Here is a 24,042-nt window from a genome sequence, read left to right on the forward strand (position 1 = left end):
ACGTCATCATGTGTTAAAAAACTATTATTCTATGCATCACAATGCAAAAAAAATGACATTATATATATATGTTACCAGAAACAGAAAGAAGGAGTAATAAAAAATGTCTGACATTTTAATCTTATATTATTTTGGTTCTATATCATAGGAATATATCAGTATTTTTTATTTATGTTTTATCGTGTTTAAATTATCAGGCTTTTGTTTTTTTTTTTTCAAAATGAAATACCACAAATTGATTCTTTATACGCATCAGTAACATCGTCACAATGTTTATAACCTTGATGGACCATAACCGAAAGAGTCAGCACATGAAAATTAAGAAGTTCATTTGAGTTTAAAACATTAAAGATTTTTACTTGTTACTAATTAGGCATACTGAAAAAACATTGAAGCCTTTTTTTGGCAAGTTTAATTTGGCAAGATAACATTTTTCTGTGGAGATCCAAGTAACATACATTTTATGTTTGATTTCTTTTTTAAAAAGAATTTTCTGTTTTTTTAATATAGTATTAAATTTATATTATATTTTAAAAAAATAAAAAACTCTTTTTAAAAGAGAAATCAAACATACTCTTATACTTTTATTTTTTTTTCTTCTGAAAATATCTGAAATTGTGGGGTATCAAATTTCTCAGGCCATCAATATAAGTAAAACTCAAATATATAACAATTAGTATTTTCTTCATTTTACCAATTTGTTTGGGAATACTCTATTCAATAAAATAAAATTGTACAGTCACATAACCTGAATTTAAATTAATAAAACTCTTCTAGACAACAAAATTAGATTGGCGAGAAGTTTATTAAGATCTGCAAATGGATAAAGTTGATAAAATTAAGTAGATATATAAAATTCCCAAGTTCTGCCATGTGTTGTGATAAAATTAGGTAGATATATAAAACAAGTTGATAAAGTGTATCTGTTATAGTTTATAAGACATACGCGGAGAGATAAAAAAAACATTGTAAAGAGGAAATTTGTTCGTAACAGTGGTTTCTACTGCAAACATAAATGATAACACACCGATCAGAATGTCTGCTACTTGTGCACAAATTCAAAATGTAATGAAACCCCTTGAGGATTGTATTTCCATGATAATGTCACACACAACGGTGCTTCAAATTAAACATCATCACTCTTTAGAAGGATCGAATCACCAACTTCATTCATCACCATTACCTCCTTAGTTTCCTGGTCCTGCCACGGAATGAAATTCTGGAAATTATACGAAGAGGAGTCTCAGGAATACTCTTAACACTGCCATCAATCAACATATATGCAGTACATATACGGATAATAGAGCAATATTCAATGAAGATAAATGTTTTTGCATGCTGGTCTAAACACAAGTTACTATTATACGTCATGTGAAAATAATATAAAATATGATAAAACTCTTCTAATAAGTTAAAGTTAATGTATACTTCTCTCTTTAGAAGTTATTATGAAGTTAAGGGTCCACTTACTTGGAGAAAGAAGTAGTTTTTTCTGACTTTTCACCAAGACTTAGTTTCTTAAACGGTGACTCAGATTCTTCAAGTAGTTTAAGCTCAAACAAGGCATCCTCAATAACTTGACCCAATTTCTTGTCTTCATTAGCATCATGGAAACAGTCTCTTTTCTTAGCATCAAGAACAAGTTTTCTCCACACAGAGTCACTATTGACTAAAGTTGCTGCATTTCCTAATATCCAAAGGCAATATCTGCATTAAAAAATAATAATTTTCAACCAACCGGTGCATATTATTATGATATGTAGCTGCGTGACAAAATGACCATAATATATAAATAACATACCTAGCCCTAGTCAAAGCCACATTAGCTCTTTGTCTATTAGAAAGAAAACCCACTTTTCCACTCCCATTTGATCTCACAGTGGAGAATATTATAACATCTTCTTCACCCCCTTGAAACCCATCAACAGAACGAACACTAACCTAGAAATCAGGATCAGTAACCGAAGTATATTGCTTAACTTTCTCCTGGATTTCATAAACTTGAGCATTGTATGGAGATATGATTCCTATGCTAACTTTGTTCCTTGTCCTCATAAACTCTGGTAAAATGAAAATGTGTTACAAACAATAATGTAAACTAAAGATGAAGATTTATTACAGAATAACTGTCCATGCAATACAAAATTAGCACAACAAATAGAACAAGGCGATAAGAACCTTTTTTAAGACTTCCAATAATATCAGAAATAACAGCAGCTTCAACTATGTTCTTCAAACTATGCCCTCCACGACCAAAGTGCTCTTTGCCCTTAGCTAGATTGATAAAAGAATATGAACCGTACATTTCTCCTTCAAGGAAGCGCTTGTTATAACTTTTGTCCTGGACAATTGGGGCATCAGAAAGTTTCTCATCATAGAACTCTTTGCATGGAAACAAGCTGATGGATGGATGCATTCTATACTGAACATTAAGCATATGCTTCTTGTATCCTAAAAGTACAAGCCTCTCGAACATGCTTCTTCCAAATTCAGCCTTTTCAGCAATCTAAAAAATCATTATTTAACATATTAGAGAGCAATATTTAATAATTACTAAAATTCCCACACCTCAAATTAAAAAAAAAAAACAGTAAATTTCAAGTACCTTGCTTTTGACCAATGCAGGAAGCTGTTTCTCATCGCCTATTAGGATGCAATGAGAGAGTCCTGGCAGCTGCAAGGGAATTGCCGATTCACATTCTTTGAGCATAGCTGCTTCATCAATTACTGTAACTTTTATTGGTGTCATTCCTTCTGTGTACAATTTAATAGAACTTGATGCCGTACATAAAATTATACCCGCATTTAACAAGCAAAATTTTTCCATTTTGCCTTTCCCTAAAATTTCAGGAAGTGAAATTGACTCGGAAAGTGAACATAGTATTTTAAGGCACTCAAATCTGTCGAAGTTTGAACATCCAAAGAAACCAGTAATGCTTTCTTCTTCATCATCACAATCAGGTAAAGCTTTCTTCAATCCTGCTTCAAGGGATCTTAGCAAATCTAGAGCTCCAAACATGTTCCTCACATTTTCCTCGGTAATGAAAGATTTTGGTAAGTGAGTCCACAAAGATTGCATCAAGAAGTTAAGTTTTTCTGTTAAGTCCCCAAATCTGTTTTTTACAAATTGCTCAATTGTCATTATCCTTTCCTTTTCATCATGTTGATATGAAAGGAATTGTTCCATAATGTCTTCATGTTTCATCTTCACATACTCCATAAACGACATAGGATCATACGATCGCACGTATGCACGATATGCATGTCTCAAAATAATATTCTTTTCCATAACAAAATCTTCTAATGTCATAAGACCATTCTCTTTCTCATACAATAAATATTGTCCCTTGGGGTCCTTAAGTAACTGGATCATTGATTCCAAGCTATGCTTCCAACCGGTTAATGGAACAAAGCACTTCATAAGAGTCTCTACACGATAATCAAGAAAGACATCTCCAAGGCCCGGATAAGAATCCACTTTCATTCTCTTCCTATTGCCAAATAGAACTATGTCACCTAACCCATATGTATCATACCCAAAAGAACCATTAACTAAACTATGCAACCGAGATGCCACCTGCAACACTGCAGTGTTTGTTGGAGCACATGCCAATATTCTAGATTTTAACTTGAGTAGAGAAAATAATAAACAAGAAACAGTCTTTGTTTTTCCTGTCCCGGGTGGACCCCATATAAGCTTAGTCTCATTATGATCACATTTTATCATATTAACACAGCATGAAATAGCATCTTCCTGAGATTCATTCAGATTCTGAGAGTGAAGTATGTATGGTCTAATGCCAAAGCTAAGCCTGTCTCTTACTCCAGACTCTCAATTTTTACAATCTTCCCCATTCTGAAAAACATAAAAGCAAAACCTAAACTTGTTACTTTGATATTTATCTGTAGAAAGAGAATCAAATAAAGAAATATTCACCATATATATAACCAATGAAAGATGGTCACTTCTCTCAATATTAGAAAATAAACATATATACTGTAATTTAGGAAATTTATTGGTTGATGCCCCTTTTAAGGGCGTAAAGGAGATGAAGGGAAGGGAGAGAGTTGGATTCAGATATCCTCTCCTGCAGCAGGATGGTCCAGTCATGTATAAAGTATTTATAGTATATTTTTAATACTCATTCACTTTCTCTCTTAATAATCTTAAGGCTAAAATTCTGCTGCAGAGGGGGTTGTAGACAATTTGGTTGAAAAGGATCAGTGATAAGGAAAAAGATGAAGAGAGAAGTATGAGATGTAATTGATGATGTTACGAGAAAAAAAGGAGAATATAGAAAGAAAGGAAGAAAAAAAATAAAAAAATATATATATATAAGAGAAAATACGTGTTTAAATACAGGAGTTGCTTGTTTTACACTACACATATTCAAAATAACTTCCCATGCAGAAAAAATAAAGGTCAATAGTGTGAATAATGGGTATCCAGTGATTCTTACGTTTAAACATGGTCTGAGCACTTTTTTAATAATGCTCATGTTTTCAGTTCCACCCTGCAACTCTGAGTTCAAGGCTTTCCAAATACGAATATTTGTTGTCAAGTTCAAAAGATAGATTCCATATAGTTTTTGTCCTCTGCTGCTCATATATTTATATTCAATATCCACCTCCATGCACTTTGATGACAACAGTGGGATTTCATCAGTATCTTTATCTTTTGGCCCGCAAACATAAGCAATATGAAAGTATCTTTTATGCGTGTTCAAGTCATCAACACTTTTTGGTCTAATATCTGTGAAGGCTATGACATCACCTTTCTCAAGCTCATACTTTTCATTATCTTCGTTTTCAACAATTGTGTTCCTCAACTTAATCAGATAGAACAAGTCCTTAGGCAGACGAAAGTGTTTGGACGATTTAACAGTCGAGATTTCCCAAAAAGGAGCTCTCGACACGCCCATCAAGCTTGATGAGAGATCACAGTGTGTTTCTTCGAGTAACGGAGGAATGAAAGAGCTGAAGTAATCTGACGGTGACTTAAACGTATCTGGTATCTTTTGTATCTGAGAGATTTGAAAAAATAATTGTTTCATGTCACTACTTAAATTTCTAATCTTTTTAGATTCATGTAGTAATAGGTAACATAGAGAGAGAACAAAACCTTTTTATCAATAAAGGGAGACTAAGTGTTAATATAATTTTATAAAATTTCATGCAATGAGAAAATTATATATTTCACTAATTAGGAGACGTAGTATGAAAGAATATAATGTATAATATTAATAAGATTTTGGCACATATTTTCGGGATACATGCGCTTTTGATTTGAGTGTTAAAAAATAGTAAAAGAACCTTATGTTTGTAAAGATTTTCGTTCAGAATATCCTTGATAGTCCAAGAAAATACAATCTGTAAAAAGCTGAATTTCTCATAATCCTCTTTCCCTTTGCAAAGCTTCTCCATCTTATGCTCCATCCCCATTGTCTCTTTCTCAAATCTAAAGCAATCAATTGTAAAAACAAAAGTTATCAATTTCCGATAATTTTATATATAGCATAAAATATGAAATAAAAAGATAGATGTATATAGTGAATGAATCTACTTAATCAACTAAACAGTTTAACTCCATATATTGTTCAACACTTCAACTACCCGTGTTGAAAGTCCAATAATACAATATAAAGAAGGTTCTCATAGTTGAATATCATAATAATAATAATAATAACAATCAGAAGGTAAATAATAATAATAATGATAACAAAAATCTGAGATTGATGCCTAGTCTTCTTCTAGCCATTCCATATCGCAGAATATGAGAATGTTGGATAATATTGGTTGTAAGTGAAGTGGAGAGAAGCAACTTATAAAGGAAAGGAAAATGGTGTATAAGAGTTCTTTTTGCTTTTTTTTTTCTTGGAAAATGTTATTTACATATTAATTTGGGTGAAACATTTTTGGGCTTCCATACACGCTATGTTCATTACTAACGGCGCCTTGGAAATGAAAGGGTGGAGCAATTAACATATCATGCCCGCAGGTTTTTTTGTGACCCCAACTCTCCCTGTAAGTCATATTTCGGCTTGTGGGGTCTCTCAAAGCTTTTGAAATTCATTAAGGAAAATTTTAATAGCCCCCATTCATCAAATAAAATATATTTATTAAAACATATATTAAAAATTAGGCAAAGAGCTTTAATGTTCAACGTGATTTTAATAAAAATAAAATAAAATAACTTAAAATATTTAACCAATAATTTAAAGGTATTGAATAGTAACATCTTAAAAATTATGGTAGAATTATATTAATAAATAAAAAATATTAACATTGATCTGAATTTGAGTTTAACTAACTAATAATAGTAAATTTTTTTATTACATTTATTATCTTTAATATACTAAATGTCTTATTTTTTAATAAAAATTATTATTTTTAAATATTTAAAGTCAGTTATAAATACTAAAGTTAATAAAAGTCATTAATAACTAATATAACTTAAAAAAATATTCTTAATCAGTGTCTTAAGGACATGGGTTAAAAAATAATAAATAACATATTAATTCAATAAATTCTTTTTACATAAAATTTATATTATAATTAAATTTGATCATAAAACTTATTAAAATATTTTTAATTATTTTAATATATTATACTAAAAAATTATTTAAATATAAAAAAAAATATATTACGTCCTTTCTTTTTCAACAAGTTAAAGAATTAATAAGATCCCATGTGCAACAAATATATCTTCCAAACGGTGGGTGACTCTGCATTCTATGTCCTATCACGTTATGCCCCGTATATCTTAAAAACTTGCATTCGTTACTGTTCCAGTTTCTGCATCGTTCATCTGGTTCGTTCCAAAAAACAACCCCATCAGCGAAAAATGGCCACGGTGATTGAATTGTTACCAAAAGAATATGGCTTGGTAGCCATCGTTCTCGTTCTCTACTGTTTCCTCAACTTCTACATGGCCGCTCAAGTGGGTATGGCTCGCAAAAAGTAAGTGCTTTTTTCTTCACTCCATTTTTATTTATGCATATACACATGGAACTCATTGTTTTGTTTACAAAGTGTTTGTCGAAATTCTCCACAGGTATAAAGTGTATTATCCCACCCTTTATGCTTCTGAATCCGAAAACAAAGATGCCAAGCTCTTCAACTGCGTTCAGGTCTTTCTCTCTCTTTTCAATAAATTTGAACTGTGTATTAAAAGAGTCTCTTCAAAACGTGTTACTAATATTTCACATATATGCGTGTATATATACTTACAATATTATTCTTTTATAATGATTTGTTTTTTCTCTATTTTATCGCCTATTTAATTTTTTTTATTTGTCTTTTGAATGTAAGAATTGTTGTTAAAAAAAAAAAACGCAAGGGTGGATTTATCATGAACTTCTTTCTTTTCCTTCTGTTGGTTAAATGATGGAGTTTTTTGCTTATGGTTTATGGGGTGATTAATGACGTGTGTGTGTGTGTTTTGGTGAGTGCAGAGAGGGCATCAAAACTCGCTGGAAACGATGGCTATCTTCTTCATGTTGATGATTTTGGGAGGGCTGAAGCACCCTTCCATTTGTGCTGCTCTTGGAGTACTTTACACCGTTGCTCGATATTTCTACTTCACAGGCTATGCCACTGGCGAACCCCAGAACCGTCTCACGATCGGGTTGCTCTCTCTCTCCTTCTCTTTCTGAGAGAAGAACGAGTTTAAAAAAATATGGATTTTTTATTATCATTTGAATGATCAAGTGAATAAAATTTATGATTCTGTTTTTCGAACATATATCCAAACGCATTCAATAATATATACAATAAATTTTTATTGAAAATAAAAAATATCAGAATTTAATATTTCTTACAAAAACTGTTTATAATTAACCGTACTTGGTGATTTTTCTAAAACTACTAATGTGCAATAAACTAATCATTATGCTCACAGGAAATATTTTATGGTGGCGCTAGTGGGTCTAATGCTGTGCACACTTTCATTTGGATGGACTCTTCTCAGTCAGACTGCTAGCCATTGATTTGGTCATACTTTAACTTTTCTTTTTTGGCCCGCCCTTTTGTTAATATGGGGTTTGGTAAATTGTTAAATAATCCGAAGGACTAGGTATGAGTATGACTATGAACAATTTAGTTTCATTTCAACTTTGAAGCGTGTTTTGTGTTTGATTTACTCTATGGCCTTTGTTAATATAATAAGGTCAATTTTGGAGTTTCAGCAAGTGGGTTCGAAATTTCGAATATGGATCATTGTAATTTGTTGTTCTGACTATTCATCAATTAGATGGCTGGATCTATTATTGCTGTGTTTCTGGTTTTATGTGGTTGGTAGATTTTGGGTGTTAGAATCTTGTTGGGTTCTTTTTCCTGGCAAAGGTGAGTTGTGTTGAAATGTGGACCATTTGTCACTATATTTTTGTGTTCTTACGCTTGTTCAACAAGATATGCAATAAATAATCAATCATCGTCTTTAATCTGCCACTGCACTGTATATGAAACTTTCGTTCGGAATTCCTATCACATACCAAAATGGACAATGATAAAACATTTGGTTCCTGCTGGGGGGGAGAGGGTGATGGTTCAATTATGGCTAGTAGGAACACTACACTACTTATTCCGATTTTATTAAAGCAATACCTAAAGAATTAACTAGTGGGAAAATTGTATAATCTCTATAATCTCAGATGTGACACAATGAGAAGGCCAAAATTGTTGATATTGAGTAATTATCAATGATGATGCACATGATGGAGAATTTTGTTTTCTCGGGGAAAAAGAATATAGATAATTGCAATTGGGACACTTCAAGAGCAAGCAGGGGCGTGCCTTTTTATTTTGTAGCATCAATAATATAATAAAGTTTAAGTCAACCACGAGCATGTCCTATGAGTCCTGCCTAAATCAAAATGGTACACATAGCAGAATGTTATGATCCTCTCTAGAAACACAAATTACATATGACAATTCAAGGTTTTGGATCAGCCGTTGAAAGCAGCACCATCAGTACCCTTATTGCTCGCTGGCGCATCATACTTACTGAATAGCTTGTAGGAGGAAATGAGCGAAAGCAAGACATAGCAAAGAACTGCAACAAATGTTATTGATGTTGATGCAATGACCTTGTGACAAAATGGACCAAAAGAACCACAAGCTGAGCTCCATGTTATTGGGGCGTCTCCCTTCTCTGCCAGGTACAATAACTCCCCTGACGCAACTCCAGCACCCAGAATTATGTATGTTAGCACCTACAACCACAAATCAAAACCATATTCATTTTTTATATATTTTATATAAGTGGGAAAAATTTTATTAGCCATTCTTCTTTTTGACATCAAAATTTGAGGTACTCTCTTTCCTTTTGCCATCATCTTTTTTATAAGACTCTCTTCAAATTGTTTACAATATTATTTTTTAACAAAACATTCTTCATTATCAAAAACATTTTTGGTTAACTAACACTAAATATGGTACCATTTTTTTTATCTCTCTCTCTCTCATTTACCGTACAATTTACTATATTAATCCTAAGTCTCATTCCCACTACTAAATACAACTTGATCCGCTCCCACGGGATGGAGTCAGTAACACTGTTTGGATGAGCTGAAAATTGAAGAAAAGAAAATGAGTGCAATGATTTTGAGAGTAAAGGTTGGTTTTTTCATTGTTTGCTTGCGTCCTTGTTCAGTGGAAGGAAGTAAATTGTAACAGAGGAGTGGAGTCCATGGTAAAACTTTCAGTACAATAATGCTACCATTTTGAGAACAGTTGGATATGGTAGTTATGTGTTTTGACAAAAATGACCCTATTATGTTTGAAAAAAACAAAAAAACTTTGCATCTTCGAGTTGAGCCTTGGTGATGCACAGTATTAAAAGGGGTAAACATGTCCTTTTCAATTTTATCCAATTTCTTCTGGTTTCTTCTAAACCAAATTCAAAGATATATATAAAATATAATTCGTTGAGATATGCGTCAAACTTAAATATTTTTATTATTTAATATTTTTATAAAATAAGAAATTAATTAATTTAAATTTTTTATTAAATAAATCAATAAAATTAATAAATATTTCATCATTCAAGCAAAACATCAGTGTACTTGTTGTGACACTACTACTACCGAACGTGCTAATTTAGAGTAACCCAGCTAAAAGCATTTAATGTTGTGAAAAAACATAAAAATCTTAATTATTCAAAATGCCTCTGATATTGGTTATAAACGTAGTCATTTTCATTTAAATTTTATTATTTCATCATTGAAAATTAATATACATGTAATATTTTTTATATTTTTTTAACAAACACAGTTTCTTAAAAATATACCTCTAAACTATAAAAAAAAAACTTTATTATCTCATTTAATGGTGACAAAATATCTTAGTTTTATTTTCAATGCACAAATAACTTAAAGATAACGACAACTCATGGGAGGTTAACCCACTCCTCAATCACCTTCATATTTTATTTCTTTTTAAGTATTTCACATTAATGGTTAATAACCAGTATTGGATTGCTCATATTTTACGTAAACTATACAAGTCAGTGTGTCATCCATGCCCCAATAAGAAGGAAAAATTTTAAATAATATATTAAGTAATAAAATTATGTTAATCACAATTTTTAAGATGATATTTAAGCATTCAAAAATATTAAATTTTTATAAACCTTATTAATTAGTTTCTTAGAATATCAGTTTAAAAAATTAAAAGATAAAAAATCTTATTAAAGAATATAATAATAAATTACATTAAAAATTATGAAAGAAATATTTTTATCATATTTTTTTTAATTTCTTAAACAGTGTCTTAGGACATTAGTTAATATTTTTTAATTTTTATTAAATTATATTTATCATATTAAGGTTATAAAAATATAATATTTTTAAAGTAAAATCGAACTATTATTAATTATTTAAACTCAATTAATAAAAGTTAACATTTTCTAATATAACCTGGTTATGTTAAAGAATATATATAAAAATCTTACAGTTGTGTAGAATTTTATTAAATAAAAGGTGTGCATTGAATGTAATTAAAAGTTTTATTAAACTCAACTTGAAAATAAATAATCAATAATAATAAAATTTTATCAAAAACAGTAATAAATATATATATTTTTAACTTAAAAATCTTCTGTGTATTGATATTTAAACTCAAACCCTTGAGTTAGCAAAATTCTTTAATTAAATATCCTAAAATTAATTGTATAGTTTTTTTTTTAATTTAATTAAATATCCTACAATTAATTGTCTGGGTCTTAATAAATCAAACATGTTTTTGTTTAAATTTAAAAAAAAGTGAGATGACCTGATCAAGGAAAAACAAAGTCCAAGCACGAGGCATGGTGGAAGGACGGGGCAAAGCAACAATGACTGCTGAAAATAATGAGTATCCAGCACATATGCCATTTGCATGCACCAAATACCTGCAAGACACAAAATCCAGAGACCAAAATAAGAGTTTTGGTTCATCAAATATTTCCACATATTTATGTCATGAATAATTAATACAAAATCCTCTAACACACCAAAATTCTATGCCTCTCAAACCACACCTAAGCTCAAAACCTGAGTTATATATCTGTATATCTAATTTCCATTTTCATAAAATTCAAAAAAATTGTATCTACGTGATGCACTTGATGGGTATATACCTGAAAGCACCAACGTCAGTGTATGAAATAGATCCATACTCATTTTCCTGAGAGTTCTTAAGCATAATGACAAGAGCTATTACACAAAGACCAATTGGAAGCAAACGCAAGAGGGTCTCCACAATGCGTAAGACACTATCGTTGCCTTCTAATTCCTCATCAGCTCCTCCTATAAGCTGCTTGCAAGATCTTGTAGTTTCCAGTACTCCAATTCCCTTCTCCATAACTAAAAATGTTTTTCTATGTGGTTCACAAAACAATGTTGTACGTACTAATTGGCACTCTGTGAATTGCAATCATGATATGATATGATAATACCCAATTGAGCATTGTTAGGCAGCATTGAATGCCCATTATGTTATTAAAGGAAATCCACGCATTCCCAAGGTAACTAGTCCATCAGATACTCCCATCAATGCATGTCAACTATCACTTTTCATTTCCATGCGTCCATTTCAAGTTCATTAGCGTGGTTCACCAAAAGGAAGCAAGAAAAGGATAAAGAAAACGGTTGTAAGTAATTAATTTTTGAAAGGGAGATAACATCGCATTAATTAATCTTTAATCTTTTAAACTACGGGAAGGTGAGAGAGAGAGACGCTACTTAATTATCTCTTTATCAGTACTAATTAAATTACAGGATGATTATTAACGATTGTTCTAACACAATTTTTTAATATACTTTTTATTATTAATTACAAATATTAAAAACTACGTGTATAACTCACAAATTTTATATTGCTTTTTATAAGAAATAAAAGATTAAATCATCTTAATAAAAAAAATAATTAATTCTGTTATATTTTTTATAAATATAAATTTTATTACAAAAATACTTATGATATTAAATAGTGTAATTAATAATTTTTATATTTAATGATACTAATAAAAAAAGAATATAAAAAAAATTAATAATTAATACATCTTGAATCTATCATTTGTTTCTTATAATAAAAACTAAAAAAATATTTTATTTTATTTTTTATAAAAAAAATCAGAAAGAATAACATTTAACAAATTTCAGTTAATAATTGATAGCATATTATTAATATTTATCATTAAATTATATATGTAACATATTACCTCTACTTCTGCATCCTTCTCTATGTTTTGTTTATTGGCATGTTCAAACACAGTGTAAATGTGTAATTGATCAGGGAAAGAACAATCCCCTTCAAGCGATGCCTGGATTTTATTAATTTGGAGCAAACTTATGTAAATAAAATGTTTCAAAAGTACAACATGCATGTGATTACGTGAAGATTTTTTAGTTTTTTTATATTTAAAATCGGTATCAAGGACTGAGTAAAAGCTTTGAAATACGAAATTTGATTAGGTAAACGTATAAAAATGAGTTTCTTTATTTCTATTAATGATCTAATCAATATAAAGTAATGGCATATATCAGCCATAAGATGCACCAAGAGACAGGTGGGAGCTTAGTTGATGATGTAACTCCTAGCCCTACATCAATGACCATTTTGACTTCGCAGCTATTATGGTTGAGTTAGGCTTTTGATATCTGGATTAATGGGCCCAAATAGAGATTTCGTTTCACTGTATAAGGTTATATTTGAGGATAAATTGAAAAGGGAAATTATCAACATTTATCGCTAGAACTAGAATACTCTTTGTACCCTACCTTGCTATATTTTTTTTATACCTCAGTAACTCCTGTAATTATACTATTATAGTTTACCAACCTCAAAAAATAATTAAGAAAAGTGAAAATAAGAAAAAAAAATAAAAGGAAGAAATGAGAAGGATACAAATACAAAAAACAGAATTAAAAAATGGGTAAAAATTTCCTTTCTTTGTTTACTTGAATGAATAAAAAAGATAATAAAAAAAAAAATTTATACAGAAATGGTTTGTATATTAATTAAAAATTAAATTTATATGTAAAAAATTAGCTTTGCATATACGAGAAAGGTAATTCGAGCAAGAAAGCTCGATAGATGACCATGGTAAGTATATAGGACACATAACAATAAGCTGTTCACATTATCAAGATGGTCAAAGTTTTCAAACTAAGGTCGATACGCCCTTTACAGTAACACAATATAATTATTATAGAAAAAATATTTTTTATCAAATATAATTCATTAATTATAATTAATCTTTATAATTTCACTTTAACATATCTATACTTTGTTCTTCAAGAGAATCCAAATTCCTTAATAACGATATTCTTGAAATAAATAAACTCTAAGGATTATGCTAATAATCCTACTTTTATTGGTGTGAAACTCATAAAATTGTGAGCAGTCAATGCTATACGTAACTTTCGTACACAGTGTAATCTTATATAATTACGCTGATATTCAATATTTCGATACCTTTGAATTAGAGTAGATATTAATAATTATTTTAGGTGGTTTTATTTTAATTTGACATGTGATTGAACTTGTAAATGTCATTGAAAAATTATTTTAAAATTATAATTTTAGCGACTACTAAAACACTAATTATTATATTCATACTTGCACGAAATATTTATAAATGAAAAAATATATTTTTATTTTTATGTATTAATTACTATGTAAAATAAAGAAGGGAGAAAAAAAAAACTTCTGAATTTAAGAAAATAAAGTGTCTTTCAAAAGTTAAAGAAAAAAAAAAAACTATAGAATAAGATTAGTGAAATAATACTCAATACATTATATTATTTTCATTTCTTAACCATAGATAAACCTGCATGTGTTGACAGCTTCAATCAGAGTGCAAGTTGGTTCTTTAACAATCCTCCCACCAACTTCAACAAAATTCATTAAGGATTGAGAGTTAAAAGACCCCATTCCCCAATCCTTTTATCAATTCAACATCACAGTGGGGAATGGGGATTTAATTATAAAGATTTTCAAATATGCTCATCTCATTCTTCTACATGCTACATATAATCAGATTTGTTGTGATTATCTGTATGTCTTGTGGTTTTCTTCGGATAAAAACTAAAGATTAATAGGTGAGGATGCTTTTATTTATGTGAGATATTAGTATAAGATTAAAGTAAATGTTAATACATCTCCTAAAATATAAATTTATCTTAGGATAAAACTCTGGTGTTGAGATATATCAGCAATGTTTCTCTTCTTTAAAAATGTTTAATTTTTGTCTAGTTTATTTTTCCTCAAAGTCAGTCATTTATAAGGGGTGATTTAACTATAAAATTTTAAATTAATATTTAAATTTTTTTATATTAAAAACTTATATAATTTTTTTGTTTAACTTATTCTTAATAAGGATTACCCTACTTACTTCTAAAGGTGGTTGACATGGTCTGTGATTAAATTTATAGTATTATTGCACATATTAACCTTCCTTGTAACTATGGTAAACATGATTTTGTCTGGACTATGTCTAATAATAGTATGTTTTTCATTAGAACTTTCTACTACTTAACTGTTATTTATTCATATAATTAGAATATTTTTAATTTGTTCTAAAATGGGAATGACCTCCAAAAATTGTTTTATTTTTCAAAAAAAAATTCTCATAGTTGACCAATAATAAAATGTATAAGAGAAGTATGTGGAATGAAGCCTCTAAAACTATTATTCATGTTTTACATTATTATTTTTATGCTATACATGTTTAGTTGGTTTTTCTTCTTCTTTTTTACTTAATTAATGGGTTTTTTGTGTGTTAATTTCTTAGATTGATTGGTTCAAAAATTATCTAACTATAATTTTAGTAAATTTCTCTTTTTTTTTTAGTAATCATTTGTCCAAACTAAAATGCTTGTCTAGAAGTAATGTTGAGTATTTTAATTTTTGTTTTAGGGATAATTTCAATACTCTCTCAATAATTGTTAGGAACAAGATTCATTTTAAGTGGATTCGCTCTTATTTTTTTACCAATTTAAACTAAACGTGGATGGATAATTTTCTTATTTTAGTGTAGCTGTTATAATGATGGCTTTATCTGCGATGTTCAAGGATAATTTTTTAATGTGTTCCTATACTTTTTTCTTATTATGAAGCTTTAGAGTATTTATTTGGAGTGAAGTTGATTATATAAAAGAATGTCCAATTCATTTAAACTGTGAGTAACTCAAAATATATCATTTCTTTAGTTTTAAATATTTAAAATATACTGGAAATTGTTATTAAGTGTTGTGAATACAATTATAATTTTAAAAATTATATATTAAAAACATAGTAATGTTCTCGTTCATGTAATTTTTAATTTATCTTAATATTAATTGTAGTAAAAAAAATATTTTATTTTTTTATCAGGATTTTAAATTAGTCACTAAGACCTTAAGACTAATAATAAAATAATTTGTTATTATTTTTTAATCTAATTTTAAAATCAAATTAATAACCAGTTGATTTATATTTCATATCATATGAAGCCTTGGACTAAATTTTTGTTGAGTTGAGTGGCTAGAACAATTATTTTGAGCTTGACGTGTTTGACTTAATTGTATTGAATCAATTTTCGCATGAAAAAAAAGGTTGATGCGTCAATTGAAAATTTGGTTCTTTCTTTGCATAAGAATTTTAAGTATTTTTGGTACTCGTTTTAATAATATTTATCTGCTTATAAAAAAATTAAAAAATTTGGTGTAAACAAAGCCAGCAATACTTCACAATCACTCTTTGCTAGGCTTTTGCTAATTAAGTTCGATCAACAACATAACATTTGTGCTGGTTATCCCTAGCAGCGTTGGCTCAAAAAAAACAAACAAATTTTTTAGTATGCCTTTAAACACAATCAGAAATTTAAGATGCACTTAATTATTTTTTAATTAATTATGTCTACATGGAAAAGAGAAAGAAACAAAATGGAAAAAATAGATGGAAAATTTGTCAGAAAGAGGGGTTCAAATGTTAGAGAACTTATTTGAAAAAAAAAATTAAAAGAAGCATAGGTGATGAGAGTTGAGAAGAAAACCTTATTTTGGTATGATGTGGCAGGGCTAACACAGCAAAAGATTTAATAAAGGCACGTTTGAATAAATACTTTAATTAAATATTTATTTAATAAATTTATTGTATAACAGTTTAAGTTTAAAATTTGATAAAAAGATTTATTTAAATAAGTTTAAATTTATGAATCATTTACTTAAACACTTTTATATATAAAAAAAAGCAGAATAATATATACAGTGAGAGATGAGGATGTGTGAAAAAAGAAAACTGAACAATGAATTTATAAATTTAATCAGTTCAATTTTTGTAAATATAATCACACATATACATTTCTGGAAATATGATCCGAGAGTGGTCTATATTGAGAGATGGACAAGACTTTTCTCAAGAAATTTTTAACAGCTTTTATATCAGTGTCACATCTGAGATTATAGAGATTATATCACCGTGGACTGGTTCTTCTGCTTCATATGATTTGCTACTATTTTGGTCATTTGAACCCATAGAAACAATATTATTTTCAAGAATGAAAAGTTGGATTATGAAAGGCTAATTGAAACCATTAAGAGTTGAACTTGGGTTAAAGCAAAAAATATAAGTCTTACAGTTTTAATTTACAGATTGAAGGTATAATTTCTTAAAATTTATTTATTACTATGATAGGGCCAGATCTTAATGCATGGTCTTATGCGGAATTTGGATGATTCATCATTTTCTATATTTTTATTTTTTGGGTATGAGAATTAATCTATTTTTAATGGATGACTCGCATGAATGAATGAAGTATGCATTTGCCCTTTTTCATATTTAGTTTGACTTACATAAATAACTATTGTTTTTAAAATTGAAATTGTTATGAATTTCACAATTCTTTATTTCAATCTAATTACATCAAAAATTAATAAAATATATATTTTTAATAGCATATGATATGTTAAACAATTAACTAATATAACATAAAAAGTAAGTTATATAACATTTTAAATTAACAGAAAAAATTCCATATTATAAGATAAAAAGTTATTATAAATGATTCGATAATAATATTTCATGTATAAATATTATATATAGTTATTTCTTCTAAATTATTCCAATTTTTGAAAAATTAATAAAATGAAAAGGCAATTTTCTCTTTAACAAATTAAATCAATTGGGCTTGTTACACTAGTTTTAGTCGATTATTAATAATTTTTTTTTTTACTTTACCATTATTGTCCATATCAATTATATAATCAATTTAAATTTGATTTTAATAGTTATGCATATGATATATATGATGTTGGATTTAACATATTAAACCTTCAAAACAGAAAATTTACTAAATAAAAGAAATTCATTATTTAGAGAATAATACAATTCTCAAATCCAAGTGTCAAATATAAGTGAAAAATCTACCCAAGTCTCTAACAACACAGACATTTATAACAAAACTTTCAAAGCTAGATTCATGGATTAGCCTGCTGGAAAGGAAAAGAGGTCATTTTGCTTTATGTGAAAAGTTGGTAGGAATTTTAAAGATGATAAAATAAATTTAAAATCCAACTTCTATAATTTATTTTTTACCCATATTATTAATACATATAGCAATTTATTTCTATTGAAATTGATATCTCAGAAAATAGATTTTCCATGGCAAAAACTAACAAACCATCCTATTTTATTTTATTTTATGTTTTTTGAGTCTGTATTTTTTGTGTTTTGATCGTGTTTTAGAAGAAGCTTTAGTTTGCTTGGGCTGGAGTGGATCAAGACAGTCTTTCTCTTTTCTCTTCTTCGGGCCCAATCCATCCAGAATTTCCACCCCAAATATTCAATTCATCTGCTCAAAATATTATACTTCAAAAAATAATTTTAAAAAAAGAACAAAAAGATTAATTTGAGATAGTTCTTCAAATGCATCTTACCCATTGTATCTTTTAATATTAATTTATATTATTTTTGTTAAATAAATGTTTTTAATATCCTTAATATCATCCAATAAAAATGTCCCTAGAGAAGATCTACACCCTTCTTCACAAAACTAAATCTCCTGCAGTATTATTCAATATTTTAGATGTAATTTATATTCATTTTTTGAAATAAAATAAATGCTTGTAATAACTTTGATCTCATCTAATGAAAATGTCAGTGCAGAGGATGTGCACCAATCCACGTGATGATGACTGGTAGCTTAAATCATTGGGTATGCTGAAGAAGGATAAAAGTTTTCGGCCGAACCAATTCAGTGGACAATTCATTACCCTTAAATAGTATTTACTTTAGTTACCATATGAGTCCTTCTGCACCTTATGTCAGGCTAGCCTGCACCTATTTTTACAATATAGTACTATATTTAAGTTTAGATTTTAAAAGGGGTATTTAATGGTATAGTTAAAGTAGTCCACATTGATGTATTGATACAGAGTATAAAAAGAGCAAGGTGGTGTGAACAAGGCATTTGCTCTGGGCCTGTTTTGCTTTAGCAGTAGGTTTTTGTAGAATTAAAGTGTCTTCTCAGACCAAAAAAATTGTCTTCCAGCTATGAATTTGCTGTTGGAAATGGAAACAGCAACATTGTAAGAACAAGGGCTTAGTCCAATCTACAAGAACAATACTAAACTCTCTACCTGTTTTCACTTTGTAATCATCATAGGAAAAATAAAATGTTTCATAAAGGGGAAGAAGAATAAATGTTTTACATTATAAGTAAATTTATGGTAATACTATAAATTATAATTTTAAAACATGCACTTAATTGTTACTTTGAGGTGATGTGATTGTAGGAAAAGTGATGTGTTGAGCAATCTCACGTAAGATGTAGAATGTACCAACACAACACCATGGCATTGTTTCTGCAATGAAGTGTGGCCATGAAGCTCGCACAGGCCCCACCTCACCCCTTAACATTGAATGTGCTTGTTTTGCTGAGGCAGACCCAACCCCAATCTATTGCGTGGATGAGTAAGTATTGGCCAACGTTTGTGGACCAAATTCCGACACATAATGGAATGCTCAATTAGTGAATCACTCTTGTTCAACGCTCACAACTTCCACAGCATTGATCCGATTCACCCTTTCAGGATTAGATTAATCGCTTTTTTCTGAAGTGTATATAAGAATATATATAAGACTTTAAATATAACAATTTTTATTAAAAGTTATATGACATAACTAAATTTAATATATTAACAATATTAAATATTATAATTCTCAATAAAAAAATTAGTTTATTAATTTTTAATCATATATTCTTAAATATACGTTAATAACATATCAATTAACTCAGTCATGGTCCAATTTTTATTATTGATGACTCAGTTTCTTTCCATTTTAGTTGTTTTATTGTTTTCTCGAAAACATCTCAAAACAACTTCAAAATATATTACATTACATCCATCATAATACAGTTCTATACCTAGAATAAATAGATTGTATAGTCCTTTTTTAAAATCTAATTTGACAGATTAGTAACATCTAATTAAGTAATAAAAATATTAAGTAATAGAAATTATTTCACCAGTGATCTTAAATTATAATATTGTATGTTTTATTAATATAATTATGTTAAATATTTGAAAGAAAAATTTTAATGTATTTTTTAATTTTTTTATGTTATTTACGTGGAAACTGCATAAATATAGTCAAAATAAACTAAAAATAAAATAAAATAAATGGAAAGAGTCTAATGCAGTGGATCCCAGAAATCCCATTAATATCAAGTTTGTTTAATAAATGTATTTCTTAAATTTACTTTCAATCTTTTTTATTTAAAATGCATTATTTACATGGAAACTACATAAATATAGTCAAAATAAACTGAAAATAAAAATAAAAAAAACGTAAACAGAGATCCAATCAACGCCACTAATACCAAAATATATGTAACAAAATAGGGCAAGAAATTAGAATTAAGCTATTTCTTTTAATTTAATTGATAATTGTAATATAAAACTTGATAATTTATCTTTTAATTATTAACTTTTTTATTGACGCGATATATTTAAATTTAATGGATAAAGCAGAGAGACATATAAAAAGAGGAACAGGTAACCTCGCTCAAAATTCTATCCAGAGTGACAACTAGATAAAGTTTGATTAGGATATCTCCTTTCTGTTTAACCGCTAATTATATTCCATCTCATAATTGTTAGTTTTCTGCTAAAAGCCATTATTTTTTAATTTGTAGATTAAATGAATAAAGTACTTACAATCCCCTTCTCCCACAATCATGATTAGATAAAATCTATTTTTAAGGACAACTTACATTTACATGATTTCAACATTTAACATCATAACCAAAGTTTGACCAGAATACAATTTTCTTGTAAGTACAATCAATTATTTTCCCGGTGACCACAGACTTAAATGTGAGATATAAAATGTATTTTATATGAAAAGATGGCATCAACTCAAATTGGAAATTATAGATTAAGATAAAATATTTTTTATTAATTTTAGAAAAGATGTTAAGAAATTATTAAAAATAAACTTGTTCGGATTGAAAAAATAGCGAAGTGGATGAGCGCAAAATTCGGAATTAATTCATGCATTCACGCACGATTCATTCACTCACTTACATTGGGCAACGGGCTTTCCGCAGAAAGCGATTTTCCAGTGTTTGGAGATATCCACTTGGGATGCAAAGACTTCACCCTTATCCAAATTCCTACTCAATTTCACATTCTTCCCCTCGTTTTCACTCTCCAAAATAATAATAGTAAATTGTTTATTACGTGCCTGTAACTATAATAAAAAGTTACAAATAAGTATTATTTTAATAATATAAATTATTCAAATTTAATACTTTTTTATTTAGTATTAAGCAAAAGGAAATATAGAAACAAGTTATAGGAAAATTAGAAATTTTTTTATAATAAAAAATAACATTTTTAGTTTAATCCCAAGCTCACTTTGATAATACTTTTAAAAAGAAATATAATTTACATTAAAGGATGTTTAATATTATTCACCGCCTATCAAAGATGGGTCTAGCTAGGGGGAACACGAAGGGTGGTATAGTGGGAGTTGCGGTTGAGGGAACAAGAAATATCGAATTCGGATAACTCCGAATCTTACTATTTATGTCAAAAAAGATTGCGATAAAACACAGAATGAGAATAAATAAATAAATTAAAAAATAATAATAACACTAATCTTATCCAACATCTTAAAAGCCTTGCTTATAAACCGTCCAAGTCTTTCTCTTCAGCAACACAAGAACTTGTGATGCTATTTAAAGCACAGCGAAAAGCAAGTATATGTTCACACCCTTTGAGTGCTAGCCCCATATAAATCGTTGCGTGTGGTTTATTTGTTGGCAACAGATAAAAGAGAAGAAAACATAGAAAGGGTATTTGGGAAACAAGATTTATTGGAGATGGAACAGGTCAAGTACACGATTGTCCAAGTTGATAATAAAGGACTAGTTGATGAGTTTGATCTTGTTGGTTCTTCTTCTTCTGACTCTGGAATTTCAAGTGGTTCATCATTGGATTCTGATTCATTTGAAGAAGTAACATCCCCTGCTTCTTCTTCATCATCATCATCATCAGCAGCTGATCAGCTTGCAACTGAATCGTTGAATGACATGTCTTGTTTGTTTCAACAACTTCCCATTAAGTATGCTTCTTTTCTTCCCCTCTTCAGTTTTTTTTTTTTTTTTTTTTTTATGTTTTGGTCTTTGTTTACTATGCAATTACAAAACATAATTCTCTTAAACTAGAGTCAACTTTTATTCTACTTGAGATAAATTTTACTAGACATAAGATTTGCATTTGTGGGTTTTTGTTTTTGCTTCTAAAGTTTTTGTCTTTGATGGTGTTTAGGAGGGGGCTTTCCAAGTATTACCAGGGGAAGGCACAATCTTTCACATCCTTAGCAAAAGTGAGAAGCTTGGAGGATCTTGTAAAGCCAGAGAATCCGTACAACAAGAAGTTGAAGTTTTGTAGAAGCTATGGAGGGGGAATGGGTGTTATCTCTAGGCATGGTTCTCAATCTCATAAGGGATTGCATTCATCTGGTTCAAGGGATTCATGTTCTTCCCTTAATGCTAAAGGGGACAATGATAATAACTTCATGAGTAGTAGGCCCCCAATTCCACCTCATAGATCTACCAGTTCCACCACCATTCCTAATCAAACTGCTTTGTTTGTTTGAAAGGGATAAAAAAGTAGAGATCAAGGTTTTGTTTTCTAGGTAAATTAAAGTTGAGAGTTGTTATTTGATTTGGCATTAGAAAATTTCAGTCTGAGTCTTGTATAACCTATGTATAGACGTATATAATGTTGATTTCATTAGTTTCATTTTCGTGGGAAAATTTAGATGGAAAAAAGAAAAGAAAAACGAGATTAGAGAACGAGGAATACATCCAATCTCTCAGCTTTTTTTTATCTTTCTAAATATATATATGCAATTTGATCCAAGTGCTTTCTACTTCTGTCCCAACTCTATGAGGGGGTATGCCCGATAATTCATCAACTTTTAGAATTCATAAATCAGAGATAAAGTTTAAATTAAACTTTTTATATTTTTATTATCGACTGTATTAGTATATTTTTAATAATAAATAATGTTAAGTCTTTTCCAGCATCTTACAAATATTTTGGTGAGTGTAATTATATACATAAAAAAAAACTCTAATCTTTAAGTTAGAAAGGTTATCATAGATTTTTACACACAAGATATTTGTTTTTAAAAAAATTCCTTTTTCAGCTATAAAATATAATGATATGTTATTTAAGGGTTAATGTGATTACATGATGATGCGCAGCGTATAATATTTTGTTATGTATTCGTGTTTATGATGTATTTATAAGATTACACTGTTTAATGGTTCATTTTTCTTGATTCTTATACCGAGAAAGTAATTCAGGTAGGTGGAATAGTAACATTCATGGCAAATTATGGGTAACTACAGAGAATACTGAATAGTGAGTCCTTTCTTAGAATTGACTTTTAGATCAAACAATGTTAAATATGTTATAAAATTTTATTAAAATTATTTACATAAATCATGCAATTAAAAAATTAAAATTGAATACAATTGTCGATTAGTTTGACACATGATTGTATTAGCTTTTGAAATATTGAATTTGTTCAAATGATATATAGATCATGCGTTTTAGTTTACATCTTATACCAAATAAATCCATTGTGTTTGAAATTTCATCATATTTTATCAATTTAAACGTACGTTTTAAATTTTATATTAACTCAACAGGTTCACAGAAGAAATAGTTTCAAATTTAAAATTAACAAAATTATTAGATTAAATTAAACAAAACATTATATATTATTTATCACTATTAAGTATTCGATGTTGTGATAAGTAAGCTGTACTTTTGAGGGTGTTTGCGAGACGAGTTAACATAAATTATATTTGTCCGTTGTTCAATCTTAAATTTTAGTTAAGTTATATTTTTAGGTCTAAATTTATTTTTAAATTAGAAAAAAGTGAGTGTGTAAATTAAAATTTATTAATTTTTATAATATTCAATATAAAAATTTTATTTAGAATGTATTTTAATTAGTTGATGATATAAAATTCTTTATGTTGTCAAAATTAAACTC

The 24,042-nt window shown here is 28.7% G+C and overlaps 3 protein-coding genes and 1 pseudogene across 3 annotated transcripts; 2 read left to right on the plus strand and 2 right to left on the minus strand.

Moving 5' to 3' along the window:
• Positions 1–1,179: 1,179 nt before the first annotated feature.
• Positions 1,180–5,442, minus strand: LOC113874454 (annotated as a pseudogene).
• Positions 5,443–6,740: 1,298 nt separating this feature from the next.
• On the plus strand, positions 6,741–8,273 carry LOC113847983 (microsomal glutathione S-transferase 3). The gene is made up of 4 exons (XM_027477325.1): positions 6,741–6,960; positions 7,055–7,130; positions 7,455–7,627; positions 7,901–8,273. The coding sequence occupies exons 1-4, from the start codon at positions 6,845–6,847 to the stop codon at positions 7,986–7,988; spliced, it is 453 nt and encodes a 150-aa protein (XP_027333126.1). The 5' UTR covers positions 6,741–6,844; the 3' UTR covers positions 7,989–8,273.
• Positions 8,274–8,657: 384 nt separating this feature from the next.
• LOC113847582 (CASP-like protein 2A1) lies at positions 8,658–11,899 on the minus strand. Its single transcript, XM_027476775.1, has 3 exons — positions 11,618–11,899; positions 11,272–11,389; positions 8,658–9,212 (listed from the first exon to the last, which is right to left on the minus strand). The coding sequence occupies exons 1-3, from the start codon at positions 11,839–11,841 to the stop codon at positions 8,946–8,948; spliced, it is 609 nt and encodes a 202-aa protein (XP_027332576.1). The 5' UTR covers positions 11,842–11,899; the 3' UTR covers positions 8,658–8,945.
• A 9,784-nt stretch (positions 11,900–21,683) lies between these two features.
• On the plus strand, positions 21,684–22,907 carry LOC113847623. The gene is made up of 2 exons (XM_027476843.1): positions 21,684–22,092; positions 22,299–22,907. The coding sequence occupies exons 1-2, from the start codon at positions 21,851–21,853 to the stop codon at positions 22,627–22,629; spliced, it is 573 nt and encodes a 190-aa protein (XP_027332644.1). The 5' UTR covers positions 21,684–21,850; the 3' UTR covers positions 22,630–22,907.
• The last annotated feature ends 1,135 nt before the right edge of the window (positions 22,908–24,042 follow it).

This window comes from Abrus precatorius, unplaced genomic scaffold (genome assembly GCF_003935025.1).
Source record: "Abrus precatorius isolate BTA unplaced genomic scaffold, Abrus_2018 Scaffold8, whole genome shotgun sequence".
NCBI lineage: Eukaryota > Viridiplantae > Streptophyta > Magnoliopsida > Fabales > Fabaceae > Abrus > Abrus precatorius.

What these genes read in the sequence shown, in the direction of transcription:
- LOC113847582 (XM_027476775.1), bottom strand. Translation starts at nt 11,841, where the DNA reads ATGGAGAAGGGAATTGGAGTACTGGAAACTACAAGATCTTGCAAGCAG. An exon ending in ACTGACGTTGGTGCTTTCAG is followed by an intron (nt 11,390 to 11,617) that starts GTATATACCCAT and finishes TGTGTCTTGCAG; the next exon opens with GTATTTGGTGCATGCAAATG. An exon ending in CTTTGTTTTTCCTTGATCAG is followed by an intron (nt 9,213 to 11,271) that starts GTCATCTCACTT and finishes TTGTGGTTGTAG; the next exon opens with GTGCTAACATACATAATTCT.
- LOC113847623 (XM_027476843.1), top strand. Translation starts at nt 21,851, where the DNA reads ATGGAACAGGTCAAGTACACGATTGTCCAAGTTGATAATAAAGGACTA. An exon ending in TTTCAACAACTTCCCATTAA is followed by an intron (nt 22,093 to 22,298) that starts GTATGCTTCTTT and finishes GATGGTGTTTAG; the next exon opens with GAGGGGGCTTTCCAAGTATT.
- LOC113847983 (XM_027477325.1), top strand. Translation starts at nt 6,845, where the DNA reads ATGGCCACGGTGATTGAATTGTTACCAAAAGAATATGGCTTGGTAGCC. An exon ending in GTGGGTATGGCTCGCAAAAA is followed by an intron (nt 6,961 to 7,054) that starts GTAAGTGCTTTT and finishes AATTCTCCACAG; the next exon opens with GTATAAAGTGTATTATCCCA. An exon ending in CAGAACCGTCTCACGATCGG is followed by an intron (nt 7,628 to 7,900) that starts GTTGCTCTCTCT and finishes TTATGCTCACAG; the next exon opens with GAAATATTTTATGGTGGCGC.